The sequence below is a fragment of the Catharus ustulatus genome, chromosome W (assembly GCF_009819885.2).
Source record: "Catharus ustulatus isolate bCatUst1 chromosome W, bCatUst1.pri.v2, whole genome shotgun sequence".
Classification (NCBI taxonomy): Eukaryota; Metazoa; Chordata; class Aves; order Passeriformes; family Turdidae; genus Catharus; species Catharus ustulatus.
The window spans coordinates 4,031,130-4,053,920 of record NC_046261.2 but is presented as its reverse complement, the minus strand read 5'-3'; the positions used below and the strand labels follow the sequence as shown (position 1 = coordinate 4,053,920).

The 22,791-nt window shown below is 44.7% G+C and overlaps 1 protein-coding gene across 6 annotated transcripts in view; it reads left to right on the top strand.

Moving 5' to 3' along the window:
* LOC117005090 (zinc finger protein 131-like) overlaps window positions 1-13,200 on the top strand; it is a 50,318-nt gene extending 37,118 nt beyond the window's left edge. For all 6 annotated transcript variants that reach the window (XM_033076353.1, XM_033076352.1, XM_033076355.1 and 3 more), the window contains 2 exons: window positions 6,906-7,036; window positions 11,114-13,200. In XM_033076353.1, the coding sequence (XP_032932244.1) occupies window positions 6,906-7,036; window positions 11,114-11,776 (794 nt within the window). In that variant the 3' untranslated portion in view covers window positions 11,777-13,200. The remainder of the gene's footprint in view (window positions 1-6,905; window positions 7,037-11,113) is intronic.
* Window positions 13,201-22,791: the final 9,591 nt, after the last annotated feature.

The following is a 22,791-nucleotide window of genomic DNA, read 5'->3' as shown; positions in this document are numbered from 1 at the left end:
GGAGAACGTCGACTGGGCTTTCTATAGCCCCCAGCTTAATCAATCTCGGCACTGCGAGAATAAAATCTTTAAGCTTACATTCAATATTCCACTGACTTACGACCTTCGCGATAGCTTCCATGCTCCTCGCTGGTCCGGGGGCGTCCCCCCCGCCGCTCTAGTCCAGCTGAGCGGCCGCCGGCGCCTCGTCCAGGCGAACCCCGAATTCCGGGCGTAAATTCCTCCCGGGTTTCGGCACCAGATGTCGCCTTCTCAAGGCGTGGCGACCTGGTTCTGGCCCGGCACGGTGACCCAACCACAGGGCCACTCGGTCCAAATGCTCCTGACACCAATGTGGTGGAAAACAAATGGCGTTTATTGAGGGGTTTCAAGGGTTCTTATAGCTTGGGTAGTTAGTGTCACTTCCTCCTGCTTACGTCAGCAAGGTACATCCAGGTACAGGGAAAAGGTCTGACTGCAGAGGGGGGTGTGTCCTAACTGACCGTACAGCCCGATATCTTCCGCACGCATGTCCCTAACTCTCTACACTCCAGAGAGCCAGATAGGTTCTGCACTCTTGTGCCTTGATGGCATCAGTGCACCAGTACCTACTAAAGCTTTATACTTCTGTGGATCCCATGTGCCAGGCCATCGAATCCACAAAGTTCAGTATACGGTCATCTCTTTCCTCCTCCTGGATGAAGTCAGGGACCCTCTATTCCTGTTCCTGGTCAGAGTATTCACTATCTCACCTTTGTGATGCCAGATCAGAAGTTCCCTCATCAGGGTTGTAGGAAATGGTTTTAGTTCTCATATCTGGGAGATCGCTGATTGTCTTCTGGTCTCTCTGCAGCAACTACACTGACAGTCTTCTTGGGTGGCCCCTTCTTAACAGCTCTTTCCCCTCTCAGTTCATGGAGACGGGCTTTCAGCTTAAAGGTGGATTCACCATCCCAATTCCTCATGTCCTCCCCCTGGTCATGCAGAAAGAACCAGAGTTCGTTATGTGGCCTTTTCTTGAGGCTTCCCTTCCTTCTGACCGAGGTTGGAGAGAGGCGATCTCTTGGGCTGCCCCTAAAAGTTGGGGTACTGGCTCACAGGGATGAGGGAGTACCCAGAGTTTCTTCTACGTTTCGGAGCCAGGAAGATACCACCTCTACAGTTGGTGTATCCATTTGCAGATAATACAGTGCTACCAAGCTGCTGGAATATGATGCAGGGGCACCTTGGACCACCTTCCTCCACATGGTGAGTGTACAAGGGACATCGTCTGGATCTTTAGAGACACTTTCATTCTTTAGATCACTATAGAAGACTTCTAGCACTGCTAGTTCTCTCAAGCACTGGATACCTTCATCTGCAGTGGTCCACTTTACCTGGGGATTTCACAAGATCTTCCTTAAATGGATATCTTGACCTCACGCTTGAGAGAAGTAATTTCCAAATACTGCAAATGGGTCCTTCCTTTCCAGTTTCTCTTTCAATTTCTTGTGGGCAAAAGGACAAGAGCAGAGGCTTCTCGTTCCTGGCGCCTCACCTGAAGAAAGGTATTAAATAGCACCAGTGCTCTAGCGGCCACCACTGCCCACATGGTGGTGGTGGGGCCACATGGCCGACAGCAAAAGCGTGGCAGGCGACTCCCTGATGTGGAATCTGGACAAAATCAACTTCTTGGCACTGCGGGACCCTGCAGGAATCTTTGAATTAGTGAAACTTGTTGGCAATGGTTCCTACAAGCAGCAATTTTTCTTCTAGTCAAAGAAGAGGAAGAAGTAAGGACATGTGAGGAAAAAATATGGCAGCCCCAAAGTCAGTGGAAAAGAAAGAGGGAGAGGAGGTGGTCCAAGTGTCGAAGCCAAAATTCCTCTACAAGCCGTAGTGAGGATTATGGTGAAACAAACTGTCCCCCTGTAATGCATGAAGTCCACGGGAGATACAGAATCCACTCGCAACCCATGAGAAAAGTGCTCACAATGTAGCGGGTGGATGCTAGTAAAAGCTGTGGTCTAGTGGGAAACCTGAATAGAGAGAGGGCCCCTGCTTCCAGAGATAGAGAGAAAAGACCCTTGCTTCCAGACTAGAGCAGTCTAGATTTAAAAGACTGCACCCCGTGGAAAAGTGACCCACACCACAACAGTTTTGGGAAGACTGTTTGCCCACAGTAGGGACCCCACAGCATAGTAGAGAAAAGACTCCTCTCCTTGAGTGAAGAGAAAAAGATCTCAAATGACAAACTGACCAAGATCTCCATGCCCTGTCTCCCTGCGCTATTGGTGGAAAAGAGAGAAGGACTAGGGGAAAAAAGTGTTTTAAAGGCTTATTTTACATCTCATTATCCTCCTCTGACTTAATAATAAACTTACTTTGTACCTTTACATTTAAACCTGTTTTACCCTTAGAGTGTTTTTCTCCCAGTCCTTAACTCATGAACCCTTCATTAATTTTTCCCTCTGCCCAACTGTAGCAAGAAAAGGTAAGTGAAGGACTTTTATGGCATTTGGCCAGTGTCAAACCATGACAACCATCCAACCACTTTCTTACCCATCTAAGAGTCTACCCATCGAATCTATCTCTCTCCAATTTAGAGAGAAGGATGTTGTGGGGCTCCATGTCAAAGGTTTTACAGAAGTCCTCAGAAAGGACATCTGTAGCACTTCCCTTGTCCACTGATGGAGTCACTCCATCAGAGGAGGACACTGAGTTGGTCAAGCAGGATTTCCCCTTGGTGAAGCCATGCTGGCTGTCCTGAATCACCTCCCTGCCCTCCATGTATCTTCGCAGAGCTTCCCAGAGGATCTGTTCCATGATCTTCCCAGGTACAGAGGTGAAGCTGACAGGGCGATGGTTCCCAGGGTCCTCCTTTCTACCCTTTTTAAAGATGGGGACAATGTTTCTCTTTTTCCAGTCACCTGAGACTGCACCTGACTGCCATGACTTTTCAAATATCACAGAGAGATGTTTGGCAACTACATCAGCCAATTCCCTCAGGACTCTGGGATGCATTTTATCAGGTCCCATGGACTTATGTGCATTCAGGTTCCTCAGTGTCAAGATTTTTATGGGTTTAGGTCTTCAAGGAGGCAAGAGCAGTTGTTGGTTGCTGTAAAATTGTTTATTGCAGAGGCACATCAGTCTCAAATGCAGGAGTCTGAAATGTAAAGTCCGTGTGCTGAGTTATTTGATATAAAGTCCCGAATAGAAGTAGTTCTCTGGTATAAAGTCCTGAGCAGAGGCAGGAGCAGCAGTTCTCTGGTACAGAGTCCTGAGCAGAGGCAGCAGCTCCCTGGTACAGAGTTTCAAGAAGAGGCAAGAGCTCCCTGGTGTTTCTTTTTCTTCTCTTCTCATTCTTGTTCTTCTTCTTCTCCCATGTGGTGGTAGTGATGATGATGATGGTGGAGGAAGAGAAAGAGCTCACCCCAATACACAGAGTTTTTATTTACAAATTAGCCAATGAGCTAAAAACACAAACCTGAAGCATTTCTCCTAAACCTATTAGAATTCTAGTTCTATAGTATGAAAGTAATGTAGCTCTATCTATTCACACAAATAGTTCTATCTGTTCTAGCTCAAAAATGTAAGCAATGTTCTTACTATGTTTTCATTATGTCTGGGGCTAAGTTTCTGAACTTTCACTGACACCTAAACTTTGCACTAGATTCTAAGGCTTTTTACTCTTTTAAGGCACTTAAAGCATATTCTTACTTACTTAAAACTAAGATTTATACTTCTACTTCATATCTATGTGACTTAATATTTCTACTTACTTAAAACTAAAACTTACACATGTTTCATGTCTGTGTGGCTTAATATATTTTAATTTCTCTAAAAACTTTAATTCAATCCCTGCATTCTGATGCCTCTCTGAGGGACTCAGAGGGGCTTCTGTTTTACACACTCCAACACCGCAAGTGGTCATGAGCCTCATCTTAGAGTGGGAGACACTTTGCTCCCCCAGTCCCTGTCCTGTTGTCCATCCATTTGACAGGTGTCGGAAGAGAGGTTGGCATTCAAGACTGAGTCAAAAAAGTTGAGTACCTCAGCCTTCTCTTTGTCCATTGTTAGCAGTTTTTCAGCACTGTTTATCAGGGGGTAACACCTTCTTTGACTTTCCTTTTCTGGCTGACAGACCTGTAGAAGTCCTTCCTGTTATTCTTTGTGTCCCTTGCCAGGTTCAGTTCCAGCTTCACCTTGACCTTCCTCACCCCATCTCTACACAACCAAACTCCATCTCTATACTCTTCCAAGGATAGCTGTCCTTGTTCCCACTGCCTGTGCATTTCCTTCTTTCCCTTTAGTTTGACCAACAGTTCCCCACTCAGCCATACTAGTCTCTAGCCTTCCTTGTCCAGTTTATTACTCCTGGGGATCACCTCCTGGGGTACTCTTTAGGCTCACCAATGTATTTGGTTGCTCGTGCAATGTCTGTGATTTTCAGTCTGCAAGACAGATGGTAGTTCAGCATACTCTGCATTACCTGTACAAAAGTTTCCAAAAATGTAGCCTTTTTTAACCATTAAGGGGAATGTTCCCTCCATTTAATGTTTTTCTGTGGCCTTTGGGTGTATGAGTGAGAATTATAGGCTACTTGTGGATTTCTTTTGAAAAGTTAGATGCTGCTGAATATGTTTATTTCTCAAATTACAGGTTTATTTGCTTTCCATCTCAGTTGTCAATAATTACTACAGCCCTGAAAATGTAAGCTTTTAAACTGAATCGAACTAGAATAGATTCTTGTGTTACTCAGTGAAATGTCTCAGCCTCTTTTGGAGTTCATTAAATAGTTCATTTCAATAGTGATGTTGGTATCACTACCTCCACAGATTACAGTAATTTCACGATTACAGTAATTTCACTACTATAATGCGCACCCTTTTGACTAAAATTTTCCCCCGAACCCGGAAGTGCGCCTTATAGTCCGGTGCGCCTTATATGATGTACAAAGTTGCGACATTTTCCACCCCGGAAGTGTGAGCCGTGAGCCGTGGGGGGAGCCGGCAGTGCCGCGGCAGCCGGGTGGAGGCGGGCCCGGGGGCTCATGGTTGCCGGGTGGGGGCAGGCACGGGGACCCGCAGCGCCTCCCCTCCCGGGTCCAGGCAGGCCCGGGGGCCCATGGCTGCCGGGTGGAGGCGGGCCCGGGGCACCGCAGCACCACCCCTCCTGGGTCCAGGCGGGCCCAGGGGCCTGCAGCATTGCCCCTGTCGGGTCCGGGCGGGCCTGGGGGCCCATGACTGCCGGGTGGAGGCGGGCCCGGGGGCCCATGCCTACCAGGTTGAGGCGGGGCCTCTGCCAGCAACCGCGCGGGGGGAGATGGGAGCAGAGCCTCGCTGCAAAAAAAAGTGTGCCCTATAGTCCGGTGCGCCTTATATGATCTACAAAGTTGCGAATTTTGCCGACTCCCCGGGGGTGCACCTTATAGTCCGGTGCACCTTATGGTTGTGAAATTACTGTACAAGCCACACTGACTATAAGCCGCATCTCCAGGTGTCGGCAACATTTTGTTCTTTGTTCATACACAACCCACACCCAATTATAAACCGCTCTGTCATTCACAGCGAGGACCTGCGTGCAACAAAGTTGCAATTAATAACAGAATCCCGGGATCGGGGTGTTTACTGGCTTGGCTCAGGCCGTGAGGGTTCAGCCTGTTCAGGGCTGCCAATGGGGCCAGGTGGCCCAGCTCAGCGCTGCCACTCAGCAGGGCCACTCGTGGCCGGCTGCCGCTGCCGCTGGGCTCCCTCGCCCCGACCCGGCGCTGCCCCGCGGTGGCAGGGGGGCACAGAACCCGCCGGCACCCGTGGCGGTGGTAGCAGGAGGGGAAGGAGCCCCCCGCCTTCCCCCTGGGCCGCGGGGATGACAGCACGGAGTCCCCTGCCTCCCCCCGGGCTGCGGGGATGGCAGCACGGAGCCCCCGTCTCTCCCCCAGGCTGCGCTGCCTGAAGGAGGGAGCTCCCCCGCCTTCCCCCTCGCCCCCCTGTGCTGCCTGCACGGAGCCCAGCTCCACCCGCCGCGAAACAGAGTAACCAATTTGTAACAATCGCGTAAAGCCGGGTTTTACTGGCAGGTGCTCGGCTCAGCACCCTGGCTGGCACTTCTGGGGTTGTAAATGTCAGAAAATTATTCACATATTAGCCCCTCCTGAGTGTAAGCCACATTTCCGGGGCGGGAGCAAAATTTTAGTCAAAATGGTGCAGCTTGTAATCGTGAAATTACTGTAATTATCAGACTGAGAAGAAACACACTGTTACTAATTTTTTGTACTTTAATTTCCTTGAATTTCATTGTATTTGTTCATGATGAAATTAGTAAACAGAGACAGCAGTTGTTCTTTGTTAATATTTGATGATGGTAATAACAGTATACTACTTTGAATTAAAGTTTCTGGTCTTGGTTTGTTTTAAGACCAATGCATTGTTACTTCATGGTCATTCTGTGCCAACTTCTTTTTCTGGAGCTTAATTTCAGCTCTCAAGCCTAAGGTGTCATTGTTCTTGAAAAGAAAACTGTATTATTTAAATACCTCCTTCTTTACTGTGTCACTTTTTGTATGTACTAATGTTGAGTCTTTAAGTGTTATAAGGTGAAAAGAGAGGAATAGCTCCTATTTCTTTAAGATATTTCATCAGAATAGTAACCTTTCATAAAAATCTGAATATACCTTAAATGACACTGGGAATTATGTTACTTTATTATGTCTGTGGGTTTTGTTTTGTTCAGTCTGTTTTGTTTTTATAAATTAAATTTGTGACTCCACATTAGATTTTTGCAATTTTATTTACATAAAATTTACGTATAATGTCTTTTTCTTCTGTAGAATAGTCCAGTTAGCCACATCTTTACAGCATATTTATCAACCTACACAAAAGGAAGAGCTGACCAAAAACTGGCTGGTTTTATACATTTACAAATCCCTGTGTCTGTCTTAACAGGTGAAAAACCATTTGAATGTCCAAACTGCCATGAGCATTTTGCTAGGAATAGTACACTCAAATGTCACCTGACAGCCTGTCAGTCTGGAGCTGGAGCTAAAAAGGGAAGAAAGAAGCTGTACGAATGTCAGGTGGGTAATAGAAGTAGCAGAGTCTGAGGCTAGACACCTCCTTCCTGTGCTGAGGAAGGGAATGTGAGAGTACTGAGCAGAAAAGGCATAAAGAGTGGACTTTTGTCTCCAAGAACTATGTTTAGCAAAATAAACTATAAAGGTTACATTCAACCATGACATAAAGGTAAATTCTTATATCTAAGTAGTTCCATTTAAAATATTAAATTACTGATATGGAGCTTTATAATAGTTAATCAGTTAGATTCTTGTGCGTAGGTAAGTGTTCATATGCATCTTATTCATCTTTCTGCTTCTTGATGCATATACCTAGGCCTTTCCTGCTTGTGAGCATGCTTCACTAAAGTCCAAAATACAAAGTACTATTTAATTTCCTAATTTATTATTTTTCTGTTTAATACCAATATACTGACTGGCTGGAAAGTAATTTCAACTTATGATGACAATCTTTAATGTCTTTTAAGCAAATATAAATGCTGCAGATGGATAACTAGGGTACTTGGTCACTATGCAACTGACATGTGAAAAGCTGTTCAGAAGAATATTACTTAGCTTTTAAAAGTTTATTCTGAAAACCTAGAAAATATGAGCCAAGGTTGGTTGTAGCATTTTTATTTGCCATTTTGCATCCACAGCTGTTACAGTCTCAAGGCTCTCACCTTATTCAGTTCACAGAATTGCTGTGGTTTGAGGTTAAATCGGGTCATATAGTAAAGAAAACTATTGGATATTGGCTTTATTTGTTAAAAAAAAAAAAAGAAATGTCATCTTATTCACAGAAAGCAGAAATACTGCAGGAGGTGAATAAATTCATCATTTAGTCACAAGTTTCATCAATGCTGTGGCATTGCTTAGTTGCTATGCTAGACTGAAGTTAATTCTTGGGAGCATGCCTTTGTCTTAAAGATAAGTTGGTTTTGAACATGAGAACTACTATATAATGCAAAATTGTACCTAGTAGCTTCATTGAGGATACTGTTTTGTCTTTGTGACCCTTTGGTTTAATTACTTCACCTTGTAGCTTTCTGTTACAAATAACTGTGAATGTGGGTCAGTGTTTCTTCAGCCTGCAGCAACTACAAGAACTCTTGGATAAATTCTTGATTTTTTTTCTCTTTAGAACTGAATTTGAATAGTGTTCAATAAATAAAATCTTGGCTCACTGAACAAGAAGGAAAAAACAAAGCTGCGCTTGCTTGACGAGCACTTTTGACGCTCTTCAGTGAATGCCTTGAGTACTGAATTAGGCTTCACAAGGCAAGAACAGTAATTATGTGCTTGGGCATTACTGATAGTCATTACCTTTACATACGACTAATTAATTTTGAGTGCTTATCTATAAGGTTAGTATTTTAAGAAGTCTGTGTGTGACTTTTTTCTAAAGCATGAGCCTAGAGGACACATGCAAAAAGCATGTTACTAGCATCACAAATGTGGTTTTAAGATTTCAATAGCAAAATAGGAATATTCAGCTGCATTACATAGACCTGTTCATTGAGTTAATCCCTTATTGTTGGCTGCTTCCTCCTCACACGGAGGCACCAATCGACAGTGAGCTCATGACTGACACAAGCATCAGTTGCTTATTATCTTAAAAACTTTCATACCTATTCCCTGTGAATTCCCACAGGTAGCATCACGCAGCCTTCTGACTCCTTCTCTCCTTTCCTCTTCCTTCTACATGACTGGCTAACGCCTTCCTGTCCTTTACATGACCACCTAACCCTATCTGTCCCTCACACATTGCATCCTTTCATCTCTTGCACGACTGCCTGACTCTTCTTCCTCACACCATGGCCAGCAAACTCCAACTAACTCCTAAACAACTAACCCACCTTTTTATAAAACCCATCCTCATTGGACATAGCTGTGACCTATGAAGGGCAAGGCTGCTCCCACTCTTTGGTACAGTAATTTCACGACTATAAGGCGCAACCTTTTGACTAAAATTTTCCCCTGAACCCGGAAGTGCGCCTTATAGTCCGATGCGCCTTATATAATGGACAAAGTTGCAAAATTTGCCAACCCGGAAGTGCAAGCCCACAACAGTCCCAAGCAGACCCCGCCCAGCGGTGGCATCAGGCCAGCGCCGGGCCGAGGCAAGCCCAGCAGCATCGGGACAGCCCGGGCGGGGGGGGAAAGCCCAGCAGGGCAGCCCGGGCGGGAGGGAAAAGCCGGCAGCATCGGGGCAGCGGCAGCGTGGGGGAAAAGCCTGGGGGGGTGTGGGGCTCCCGGAGCACCAGGGGGGCGCGGGGCTCCCGGAGCTGCATGGGGCTGCCGGAGCACCAGGGCAGCGCGGGGAGGGAGGGACCAGGCTGCTGCAGAAGCCGCAAGCTACGGGCGCTCCGAGCTGCCGCGAGCCGTGGCCCCCTCCCCGAGCCGCCATTGCTCCGGCGCTGCGGGAGCCCCGTGCCCCCCTGAGCCACCGGAGCCCCGGCGGTGCGGGAGCCCCGTTCCGCGAGGGGGAGGCGGCACCACAGCACCACGGAACCACGAGGGGGAACGGCACAGTGGCAGCGCCGAGCCGCGGGGGACAGGCAGCACGGTGGGAGTGCCGAGCCAAGTGAGGCACAGGCGGGACGGCGGGAGCACCGAGCCAAGCGAGGGACAGGCGGCATGGCGGTAGCGCCGAGCCGAGCGAGGGACAGGCAACACGACGGTAGCGCCAAGCCGAGCGAGGGAACAGCACGGCAGCTCCGCGGAGCCGCGAGGGGGAACAGCACCGCGGCAGCACGGAGCTGCAAGGGGGAGGCAGCCCCGTGGCTGCACCAAGCCACGCCAGCTGGCACCGGGGGCGGGCAGGAGTGTCAGGGCCCACTGCACGGGGAGGGCGCCTGGGGCTGCCTTTGAAAGCCTATGCCAATCTGTGAAAAATGTTTGCAAATTGAGCACCTGCCAGTAAACTCCACAATCGCGGGATTCTGTTACGAATTCATTACTTTGTTGCGCGCTGCGCAGCTCCTCACTGCAAAAAAAAAGTGTGCCTTATAGTCCGGTGCACCTTATATAATATACAATGTTGCGAAATTTGCCAACTCCCGGAGGTGCACCTTATAGTCCGGTGTGCCTTATGGTCGTGAAATTACTGTAATTAGTACAGCTGCAATTTATCAGGGGCAAGATTGCCTTCAGCACTATCTCTATTCTCTTACAATCCATCCTCTCACAATCCCTGTCAGATACTCCATCATCCTTTTTTGCTGTTGCTGTAAATTGAGGAGATGGAACATTCTGTTCCAAAATTATTTGCCAACAGTGAAGGGGTTCCAACAGTGAAATGCATGTTCTTTGCTTCTTTCTGAAGCCAAGAGCACTTGTATAGACAGAATCTCCTGACCCTATTTCTTTACTCCAAGCCTGACTCTACCCCACTCTTCTCTCTCTACCATGGCACCTCATTCATTTCTGCAGTCTTTGTGTATTGTTTTCAAGCTACTTACCTCACTGCCAGCTGAAGGGAAGGAAGTGTGCTATCATGCTTTATGAAAATAGTATATCTGCAGTCAAAGCAGTACTTTTAGCTGGAAGAGAATTAAAAAGATGAAGTTTTAAGATATTTATATCTGCTAAAATCGCTCAAATATTTATTTTGAAATGGCAAAATGTGAGAGTTTAGTCTATTCAGGTAAATCTTACAATGCCATGAACAAATGAAAACTGATAAGTAAAAGTAGGCTATTAGTACTGCATCTAGAACTTCAGTAAAAGGATAGTTTGAATTGCACTTTGATGATATGATATTACATAAATAGATTTCCACTCAAAATTCTAGAATCAGGCATTTAATGTGAATTTCACATAAAATAAGAAAACTTTTACATGCTGTACTGACTCATTAATTTTGTAGGAATCCTCTGTATGCACAACTCAAAATGGCATACTGTATCTTAAAAATAAATAAATACCAGGTCTTCTGTTCATTGGAAGATGACTTCTAAGCTTTTACCTCTAACATACATGGTAGGTTTTTTTAATCCAAGTACCAAGGAGTTACGCTATGTGAAGCCATGATCTGAAATAAGCACTATACTTTGTTATATTTCTGTTGGCACTGTTTAACACTATCTTTTGTTTCAGGTTTGTAACAGTGTGTTTAACAGCTGGGATCAATTTAAAAATCATTTGGTGATACACACTGGTGACAAACCCAACCACTGTACCTTATGTGATTTGTGGTTTATGCAAGGCAGTGAGCTGAGAAGGCATCTCAAAGACATGCACAATATTTCAGAACGAATAGTGACAAAAGAGATTCTTCCACTGGAAGCTATGGAAGCTGAACCAGTAACATCAATGACTATAATAGAACAAGTGGAGCAAGTCCATGTCTTACCAGTAATTCAGGTACAAGTGGATCCCGCACAGGTAACTGTGGAACAGATGCACCAGGATCTCATACAGGACAATCAAGTGAAAGGCACACAGATGGAGGAACTACAAGAACAGGTGCAAATTAGTTATTTAGAAGTTGAACAAATTCAGACTGAACAAGGTGCTGAAGTTCACGTGGAACAATTACATGTTGGGCATGTAAATCAAATACAGATGGAAGAAGTACAGGCGGAACTTATAGATGAAACAGACCTTGAACAAGTAGAATATGAAAGTGTTAATCAAGGAGAAGCAGAACGAAATGAAACTAGTCAAGTAGATGATGCAGCTATGGAAGATCATGAACAGACTGAAGACTTAAAAACTCAACAATTTGTGGACATACAGAATAAAAAGGTGGATAACTAGGACAAATAACCACACTGTGAAGCTTTAGGAACAAAGTACCCAATTATTTTTGCTAGCTTTTACATTGGTTTTTGAACCAATGGTCAGTGGTCACCTTTCCAATATGCTGTCCTTAGGAAGCTGGACAAGTGGACCAAAGTTCGTTTTCTTCATGTACAACTAAACTTCTCATATGCGAAAAATAACTTTATCATTCATGTAATGCCATGGAACAGAAACCACCACAGCTTTGTTAGGATTTTAATAATGAATAGCTTGTATCATTTACATCATCCCTGGGTATATGTAAGAGTAACTTTGCCTCTTTTGCTATAGAAGCAAACTTGTTATAGACTTGCAGGGTGTCTGTGGCAGAAGAATCAGTAAAATCTGGTGGGTTCTAAAGTAAGTGGATAATCAGGTACCTGTGAATTTTCTGGGCAGATTGTTTGCTGTTTCCTAACAGCAGTCCCTAGCTTTCAGGCTGGGGAAAAACATTGTTGCTGGAGGTCTTAGAGCACAAAAACATTATGCCTTTTTGACAGAGGTGAATTTTCCACAAAGCTCCTAGAGAGAGCATTCAACCTAGTTCAATAAAAGGCAATGTGGATAATGTTATAGTGCTTTATATTTTTGCTTAAAATTGTCAGCTAGCGATTTGAGGGGGTTTTTTCCTTAAATTTAGTAGGAGATGAGGGAGGAAACATTCCATGTGGAGGCAGCAGGACACTCTAAAAGGGACACTTTAAATTAGGAAAAGCTCAGTAAAATCTGTGATAAATATGAACTGGAAGAAAGCTACCAGCAGACTCTTCTTTTATAAATTGTCATTTTTGAAAAGTAGTATTTTTAAACATATATAGAGAAGGCTTTTCTATATGGTATCAGGTTCCTAACTTTTTAAAATGAAATTCTGACACTTGACACAAAGAGGTTGTACTAAAAGTAAAAGCCATAAGTATGAATGGTAAAATGTGAATTGAAAAGTAGGAGTGTAAATATTTTAATCAGTATTAGACAACAAAACAGTAGCATACATGGAATATTGCATTTGCTTAATCCAATAAATTTGGAACAAGAGTGACTGTCAATTACAGTGCCAGATCCCAGTGGCAAGAATCAATATAATTTTAATAACTTTATAGTAATGACCTATTAATCTTAAGTTTGTTTGGAAAATACTTGTCTGTCTCTATGTTTAAGGATGCTAAGAACTTTCAATTCTCAATTATTGCCTTGAGATTAGAGGTGCCTTTCAAAAAACTTTGTTTTCAAAGCCCTAAGTAAAGGGAGGAATTTTTGCAAGGATGTTCCCTAATGCTCTTGGTATTCCTGTAGATCTTGCTTAAAATCAGGCTTTTCTATTTAGTCTTCTCCAAATGCAAAATTATTTCTTGAGATTTGTGCTTTTATTTAGTATTATTCAAAATTATTCTTGTGTTTCATCATAGCTAGCCTTGGAGAAACTGTTGCAAAACAAACATGAATCTCAATTAAAATTTCAAACTATTTAATTAACGTAACTTGCATTCTTTTTTGTGATGTTTTGTATTTTCTGAGATGCAAATAATATGGGATGAGATTATGTGCAGAGGAAAGAATGTGGCCTGATATTCATCATGAAAGTTAGAGCTATTGGATTTATACCTGGCTTCTGATAAGAAGCCTGTCTTTTGATAACATGGAGGGGGTGTAACTTGCTTAGCTGCATAACTCTAAATTTTTAAGCATTTATGCATATAGACACCAGATCTTTATCAGTGGAATTAAAGGAATAATCTGGTTGTCTCTAATTAATGAAACTAACTTAGGCAATTTAAGTCCAATGTAAATTGAGCAGCTAGGTGATACTGATAGCAGGTCTATAATTTGGTAAGCACAGTTGGGGTATTTTTTTTTTCTTTTTGATCTTCTCTTTTTAACAACAGCTTGCAAATTTGGTAGGAGAGAAATGATGCTTTGTTGTGCCCAGTGCTGCCTCTACAGACTTCCATTGAGCCTGAGTGGGAATGCGGTGGGGGCATGACCAATCCTCTCCTCACACCGAGGGACAGGGTGAAAGGATCTCCTGAAGTAATAACTCCATTCAAAAGTGTTTCCCTTTGCAAACCCCCCTTCCCTAGAATTTCCTTCCCAAATTGCTTCTACCAGTGGAGTCCCCCATGCCTCCTTACTGCAACAGCAACTGCAACTGTGGGAGGGATTGACGGCGGTGGTAATGAAGAGACGGGGTCTTCATGATATGCTTGCATCAAGCCATGCAGCCATGAAGCCGTTTATTGATGCACAAAGCAAAGTTTATATACTTTTTCAGCTATTGCTAAAAATAGCGCACCAATAACATTTGCGTAATCAAGCTATATTGCTTACTTGTAACTAAATAACATTGCTCAATCTATGATTTGCTTAAGCTAACCAAGTACATGTAGTACTTTGTGTAAATCACCATAAAACTGCATGCTAATCACCTCATACCAAGCACTTTCTTATCTCTTACATTCCTTCTTCAAAATCCCGCTTACTCTTGCCAAGGCTTGTGGCCTACTATGGCTAACACATCCATGTTGGTTGTGACAAGCTGAGCAGTGCTCGCAGTTCTGCTCTCTAGTTGTATTCCCACAAGGGATGATTGACTTGGAGAGTCAGAAGTTCTGGTTGCCCTCTGTAACAGCCACCTTACCATCTTCTTTCTGCCACAAATGTCTGTATAGACATACAGACCTCTCCAAACTATATACCTATGCACCATTGGAGGAGTTCTTCCCTTTAAATAAGTATATACTGATGGTCTCCAAAGTACCCTGTGTTATGCTGGTACTGGTCTGTAGCTTGCAATGAGGCAGCATGCAGCTGCACTTGTTGCCTGGTGCCTGCAGTGGGCCATGTCACATGACGTGAATGCTTGAATTTATGCTGAATGAAACTAATTGTCTAAAGCACTGGGGTCTAGGCAGTGAGAAATGGAAAAGTTGGAATGAACAAAAACCTGTGAGGTGTGTCTGGATACAAAATAAAAAGTGAACGTTAAATTGAGACTTGTGGATTTATATACAATATTCATGAGAGGCCACAAACTACTTCTGAAAGAAGGGCAGAGAGAGGAAAGGGAGTTGATCAATAGTTTGAGATCTGCTAAGTTATTCACACAATATAAGAAAGAATTAGCTGCTTTTTTGGAAAACAGTTGCAAAAGCATGTTTCATCTGCAGGCTTATGAGAATGGAATTGGATGTCAGTCCTGTGTGACATGGTCACTAGAGGAGGATCATGCAACTTCTGCTGTTTCATGGTTGCAGTGGAATTTCTAATTAGCTAATGGTGCAGAATATGGTAGTGTCTTACACAAATTCTGTAACTCAGTATTATTTTGAATGAGGAAACATTTAAATAGGTGTTTAATTTGGTTGCTTACTTTTAAGGACTGAAGTATCTGTCTTATAAGGACTATTGTGAAAATGTAACATGCAGTTAGAATTTTTTTGGTTATTTCTACCAGCTTCCTTCTTAAGCTGTAGTGTTTGCTTCTAGAAAATAATTTTAAAATTAAAGCAACATGTTTACAATGAAAATACAAATAATTTGTAGCTTGTTAAACACTTGGCAGCTCAGGCAGGTACAACAGAAGCTAGAGCTCACTAGCTCAGATCTTGTAAAGCTTCAGCCATGGCTGGACCTAACTGTGAGATCATGCCTGTGTTTACATCCTGGCCACAGCTTTGCATGCAGTGTAATGCTCTCACAGCTCCCTAATACTTTTTCCCTAACTGGAACCTTGACATCTATAGACGTCTCTGCTGGGACTTGTCTTTCCAATTCCTTTGAGAAGTTGGTGGCCTGTTGAGGAAATAATTTTTACCATTAAACGATCTGAAACTAGAAAGGGGGGTTCAGCATGTAGATCCTAGAGTGAGGGTCTCTAACGTGGGGGTACAAGGACCCAGAGGGTATAAGTGGTGTGCAGGGGGCTGTGCCTGACAGGTGATAACCAGTCCTGGGATTGCAGAGCAGTTGTCCAAGGTTTTGTAACAAAGATGGCTGCAGTGGCTGGCTAACCTGGACTGCAACCCCTCTCAGCCAGGGTGTTGGGAGTTGGGAAGAGTGGGGGATGTGGTGAGGCAGGGACATCCATCCCCATCTCATGAGGAGAAGAGTGATGGCCAGTGATTGGCAGGGGCTGCAGCAGTGCTGAGGCACACAATCCCAGGCAGGCCTCCTCTGCCCAGAGTTAGCCTGCTGGAAGGTTGAAAGGGGCAGTGAGGAGACTTCTCCACAAGAAAACAATTCTCTCGTGGCTTTTAATTTTCACAAATAGAAGCCACCCGGAAATCTGTAATTGTTAAGTTCCTCCCATTTTTACAGACTTCCCACAGCTGCGTTTACGGGCCATGTCAAACCTATGGGGTACTATTTTAAGGATGAGCTGTTCAAAAGCAAAGGTTCTCTTCATCTATCTCTAAGATCATCTCTGGGAACAGAGGTCTTCTTCTTCTTCTTTCCCTGGGGGCAAAAGGTCTTCACTCTTGTCTCTCTGTTCAAACTGCTCATGGGATCACAGCTACTTCAACATCTGCTTGTTCAGCATGGATACCTTTGCTCATGTCTACAATTTGAACACTCCCTCTTCCCATGCTTTTCCATGAGTTACAGGGAAAAAGAGTGATATATCAATCATACCTTCGCCATAGCCTTACAAGAGAAGTTCTGTCCAAGCTAGGGCATCTCCTCATCCCCTCCCATCTGGGACCTGACTCCTTCCTTACTGATCTTGATGCCTTCATGTTGTTTTTCTGTGTCTTCACTCTGTCCTTTTCTTTCACTTGAGAGATGATGGAAGGTCTGTAGGTCTCATCTGCACACTGAAAGATTTAATATCTTGCCTGGGCAATGGCTGGAGCAGTCATGGTTGAGTATTTCAGGCCATGCTGGGGGCCGGGCCAGGATAGCAGGGGCCTGGCCAGAACAGGGGTGGCCGCTCTGGCTGCATAGCTATTTTCCAGCTCTTGCTGTGTTCAATTCCAGATGCGGACTTAGTGGCGTCTTCTGCCCCTGCCCAGCACCCATTGGGGGTTGGCCCGACCCCTGCTGGGCCACACAGGTCGCAGTGGAGGGGGCCTGGCCTGTAGCCTCTCCCTGCGGCCCCGTGGACCCCAACTCAGCCTGGGCTGGCAGCGGTGCAGGGCTCAATATCGGCAAGATGTTAGCAGCCGCACTGGAGGAGGGGGACCTAGCTCGGCCAGCGCTGCATCAGAGCAGGGTCCGGCCCTACTGGGATGGGGCCTGTCCGGCCACATGGAGGGGCTAGGCTGGGTCGGCCTGTTACCTGTACGTACTCAGGTAAGAGAGATTCCCAGGGTTTTTTCGTCTTAAAATGTTAATCTCACAGAAGTGTGTCCATCTCTTTCATTGGCTTATTAGCATGCCTATTTTCAAAGCCAGCTAGCAATTGGTTTTTCCAGGCATTAAGGAAGCTCTTAGCAGTTTTTCTGAGAACATCACTTCCTTGGCTAGGCTCACTCTTTCCTCATCAAAACTCAATTAATACAAAACCAGCACAAAGACTCATGGGTGAAGATAAGGACAGGGAGATCACTCACCAAATACCACCAGGGGCAAAACAGCTCAACATGGGGAAACTAGCCTATTATCAATCAAATCAAAATATGAAAGCGAGAAAATAAATCTTAAAACACCTTCCCCCAACCCCTCCTTTCTTTCTGGGCATAATCTTACACCCAAATTCTTTACCTCCTCCCCCTCATCACTGCAAGGGGACAGGGAATGGGGCTGCCGTCAGCTCACACGTTCTCTCTGCCGCTCTGTCTTCCTCAGGGGAGGACTCTTCCCCTACTCCAATGAGGATCTCTTTCCATGAGGTCAGTCCTTCAGGCGCAGCCTGCTCTGGCATGGGCTCCTTCAGGGGTTGCAGGTGGATCTCTGGTCCCTTATGGGCTGCAGGGGCACAGCTGTTTCACCACGAGCTGCAAGGGAATCGCAGCTCTGGTACCTGGAGTACCTCCTGCCCCTCCTTCTGCACTGACCTAGATGTCTGCAGAGTTGTTCCTCTCACATGTTCTCACCCTGCTCTCCCAGCTGCTGTTGTTTCACAGTTTTTCTTCCCTTCTTAAATGTTATCCCAGAGGCACGGCCTTTGGAGAAGTTTTAATATTTTTAGTAGTATTTGTTGCTGCTGTTTAAGTTTGTATGTTAATTTTCTTAGAGAAAGTATACTGGCTAAAGAGAATTTTTTCTTCATAAAGTTACTGGCATAAGATCCCACATTTTTCTAATGCTGAATTTTCTTTAACATATTTTAAACAAATTAAAGTGTTTCCAATTGCTGCCTTCAACTGGAGGTCTAATTCTGCATATCCTTTGCTGGGGCTGTAATCTGATTCATGAAAATGCTCTCATATCCTGATGCTTTGCTCTGAAAAAGGAGCAGAGAAACCCACTGGCTTTCAGGGGCCATGCTGCAAGAATGGTGTTTCATGGGCAGACTTGCCTAAGGGGCACACAAATGAACTACACAGAGGTGAGGGGAGGAGATTTTTGCTGTTAAAATTGAATAAACAAGAGGCAGTGCCAATGTGTTTTTAAATTGTTATTTACATGCAAATTATTTGGAAGACCTGTATTTTTTCTGACACCCTCTTCTTATGCTAGGGCTAATTGGAGCCTGAAACCAAAACATTTTCAGTCTAAGAAAACCCATACTGTATTTAACATAATAATCATATGACTAATTCCATGGAAGAAAACAGAAAATGCTTCTCTGTTTTCTCGATTGGGGTATTATTCCTTATATTGTGCACTGTTCATATAGCTTTAGAGTGGCTGGCACAGTTATTGATAAACAGAATAGCATGTGTCACGAGAAATTTGTACTTTCAGGGCTTTCTCCTTTCGGGATGTAGACTGATGTTTCAGCTGATTCATACCAAATAGAGTTGTTGAAGTCATGGGTATGCATATGTTAGAGCATGTTGATTGCCCCCCTCCGCAGTTAAAGAGGGAAATACAATAAACTAAAAATTGTTACTCATTTTCAGGGCGAGAAGGATGTTTGTGCATGTGCATGTAAAACCAACCAGAATTAAAAAGAATTGTTCTATCGAAAGGAGTCCCAAAACATATATAAAGACATGTCTTCATTCCCTATTTCATCTCTTTTACTAACATGACCACAGGGAAACATTTTTCCCTCCTTTTTTTTCTTCTTATTTTTTTAAACTATTTTTGTCAGTAATTTTTAAAAAATATATTCATAGATCTAAAGCAGTTTCAGGGGCTGAGCAACCCCATTGGTGTAAATGGCAGGGAATAATTTTGTTGAGTTTATTTTTCCTGACCATTTAAGTATTATCATCCATCTTCTAGTGCCTTTAATTCAACTGATGTTTCTTTTCTAAATAGTATCTTATCCCACAAATAGATGCAAGGACTTCAGAATTTTAGTTCTGGACAGTTGATCTGTTTGGAAATCAGAAACTAAAGCTTTGTGGAGAAGGACTTAGGGATTCTTGTGGATGAAAAGCTGAACATGAGCCAACAGTGTGCACCCGCAGCCCAGAAGGCCAACCACATCCTGGGCTACATCAAAAGATGTGTGGCCAGCAGGTTGAGGGAGAGGATTCTTCCCTTCTACTTTGCCCTTGTGAATCACAGAATCATAGAATCGTTTGGGTTGGAAAGCACATTAAGGATCATCTCTTTCTAACCCCCCTGCCATGGGCAGCCACGCCTTCTACTAGACTGGGTTGCTCCAAGCTGGCCCCATCCAACCTGGCCTTGAACATTTCCAGGGATGGGGCAGCCACAGCTTCTCTGGTCAACCTGTGCAAGTGCCTTGTTACCCTCACAGGGAAGAATTTCTTCCTAACAGCTAATCCAAGCCTGTTATATTTCACCTTAAGGCCATTCTCCCCCTTGTCCTATCACTCCATGCCCTTGTCAAAAGTCCCTCTCCAGCCTTCTTGTAAGCTCTCTTTAGGTACTGGGAGATTGCTCTAAGGTCTCCCTGGAGCCTTCATTTCTCCAAGCTGAACAACCCCAAACTCTCTCAGCCTGTCTTCATAGGAGAGGAGTTTTAGCCCTGTGAGCATCTTCGTGGTTTCCTCTGGATCTACTCCAGCAAGTCCACATTCTTCCTTATGCTGGGGGGCCCCAGAACTGGATGCAGTACTCCAGGTGAGGTCTCATGAGAGCATAGAAGAGGGGCAGAATCACCTCCCTCAAACTGCTGGTCACACTTATTAAACCCAGGACAGGGTTGGCTTTCTGGGCTTCAAGCACACATTGCAAGGTCATGATCTACCAACATCCCGAAGTCCTTTTCCTTGGGGCTACTCTCAACCCACTCTCTGCCCAGCCTGTACTTGTGCTTGGGATTGCCCCAACCCAGGTGTAGGATCTTGCACTTGGTCGTTGAACTTCATGAGGTTCACACTGTCCCACCTCTCAAGCCTGTCCAGGTCCCTCTAGATGGCATCCCTTCCCTCCAGTATGTCAACTGCAGCACACAACTCAGTGTCATTGGCAAATTTCCTGAGTGTGCCCTCAATTCCACTATCCATGTTGCTGACAAAGATGTCAAAGAGTGCCAGTCCAAATACTGACCTCTGAGGGACACCATTCATCACTGGTCTCCACTTGGGCATTGAGCTATGGAACACAACTCTTTGAGTGTTACCATCCATCCAATTCCTTATCCACAAGGATATAATGTGGGACAGTGTCAAATGCTTTGCACATTTCCAGACATCAGTCACCTTTCCTTCATCCACCACTGCAGTAACCCCATCGTAGAAGGCCACCACATTTGTCAGGCATGATTTGCCCTTAGTGAAGCTATGCTGGTTATCAACAATAACCTCATTATTTTCCATGTGCCTTAGCATAGTTTCCCGGAGGATCTGCTCCACAATCTTGCCAGGCACCAAGATGAGTGACTGGTCTGTAGTTCCCTGGGTCTTCCTTATATCCACTTTTAAAAATGGGGGTTATATTTCCCTTTTTCCAGCAAGTGGGAACTAGACCAGAGTGCCATGATTTCCCAAATATGATGGATAGTGTCTTAGCCACTTTCTGCACAAGTTCCCTCAGGACCTGTGGATGCATCTAATCAGGTCCCATGGACTTTTCAGGTTCCTTAGATGGTCTAAAATCTGATCTTCTACAATGGGCAGTTCTTCATTCTCCCAGTCCCTGCTTTCACTGTCTGCAACTTGGGCAATGTGATTGGAGCACTTGCTGATGAAATCTGAGGCAAAAAAAGTCCTTTGGGGCAATTTACAGGTATTTCCCTCCTGCTTCCTAAAGTGTTGGTGTTGCCTGGTTCTCTGACACTCAGAAGTACATCCCATTCCCCCGCTGAATCTAGTTTAAAGCTCTGTTAATAAGTCCAGCCAGCTTGCTTCCAAAACACTTTTTCTCCACCTGGTCATGTGTGCCCCATCAAGTGTCAATATGCCCTGTCTTTTAAAGGTACATCCAAGATCACAGAACACAGAACCTTGAACATAGCACCAACCATACAGCCAGGCATTCACCTGATCCATTTATATCCTTCTTCCTGGGTCCCAGTCTGCAATTAGGAGGATACCATGCAAATAGCTACAATAAGAACTATTCTCTACAGTCAGCTATTTCACTTAATACAAAATAGATGGGTTCCATTGACCCTTCAGGGAAGAGATCACTTTGTGTCATATTATTTGAGGATTAGCCTCTTAATCCCTGTAGAACTTCTCATTTCATTCCATGCAATTGCATACAACTTCTGGTAGACATTTGGGAAACAACCATGTATCTATAGAAGCTTTCCTTCTTGTCCTTGATGTCCACAGCCAGGTTTAATTCTCTCAGGGCTTTGGCTCTCCTGACCTGATATCTGGCTGCTCAGACAATCTCTCCCTTTTCCTCCCAAGCTACCTGTCCCTGCTTCCACCCTTTGTAGGCTTCCTTTTTGTGTTTGAGTTTGTCCAGGAGCTCCTTGTTCATCCATGCATCTTATGACATTTTTGCCTGATTTCCTCTTTATTGAGATGCATCACTCCTGAGCTTGGAAGAGGTGATCCTTGAATATTAACCAGTTTTCTTGAGCCCCCTTTTCCCTTTAGGACTTTATCCCATGGCAGTCTACCAAGCAGACCCCTGAAGAGATCAAAGTCTGCTCTCCTGAAGTCCACAGCAGTGAGCTTCCTGTGCACCCTCCTCGCTGCCCCAAGGATTTCAAACTCCACCATTTCATGGTCAATGCAGCCAAGGCTGCCCTTGAGCTTCACATTCCCCACCAGCCCATATTTGTTGGCAAGAACAAGGTACAGAATAGCACCTCTCCTCATTGGCTCCTCTAACCCTTGGAGGAGGAAGTTGTCACCAACATATTCCAGGAATCTCCTGGATTCCTTATGCCACGCTGTATTGTCCCTTCAGCAGATGTCAAGGTGGTTGAAGTATCCCATGAAGACCAGGACTTGTGAACATAAGGCTGCTCCTGTCTGTCATTACAGGGCCTCATCCACTTGGTCTTCCTGGTCAGGTTGCCTGTAGCAGACCCCCACTATAACATCCCCTGACCCTGCCCTCCCTTTAATCCTGACCCATAAGCTCTCAGTCAGCTCCTCATCCATCCCCAGTGTCATGGTTTAACCCCAGCTGGCAGAACTCCATGCACTCCAGCTGGTCACTGGCACAGAAGGAGACACTCCCTCAGCCTCTGATTTTCCCTATAAAGCAGGTAAATGAAATTTTTTTCCTTTTCTTTTTTAATTTTCTGTACCTTATGGTTATACATACTAAACAATACTACAAACAGGCAGTAGTGGAACTTAAAGCACTGTCCAGCTTCCTGATTTTTTTTCCTGAAGCATAAAACCAGTGATGCTTGTGGTAGGTTTACCTTGCCTGGATGCCAGTTGTTCACCAAGCTCCTCTATCACTCCCATCCTCAGCAGGACAAGGAGGGAAGAAAATAGGATGGAATATGTTGCCATTGGGCTACGGAAGCGGTGAAAAAGATGTAGCAACAATTCGTC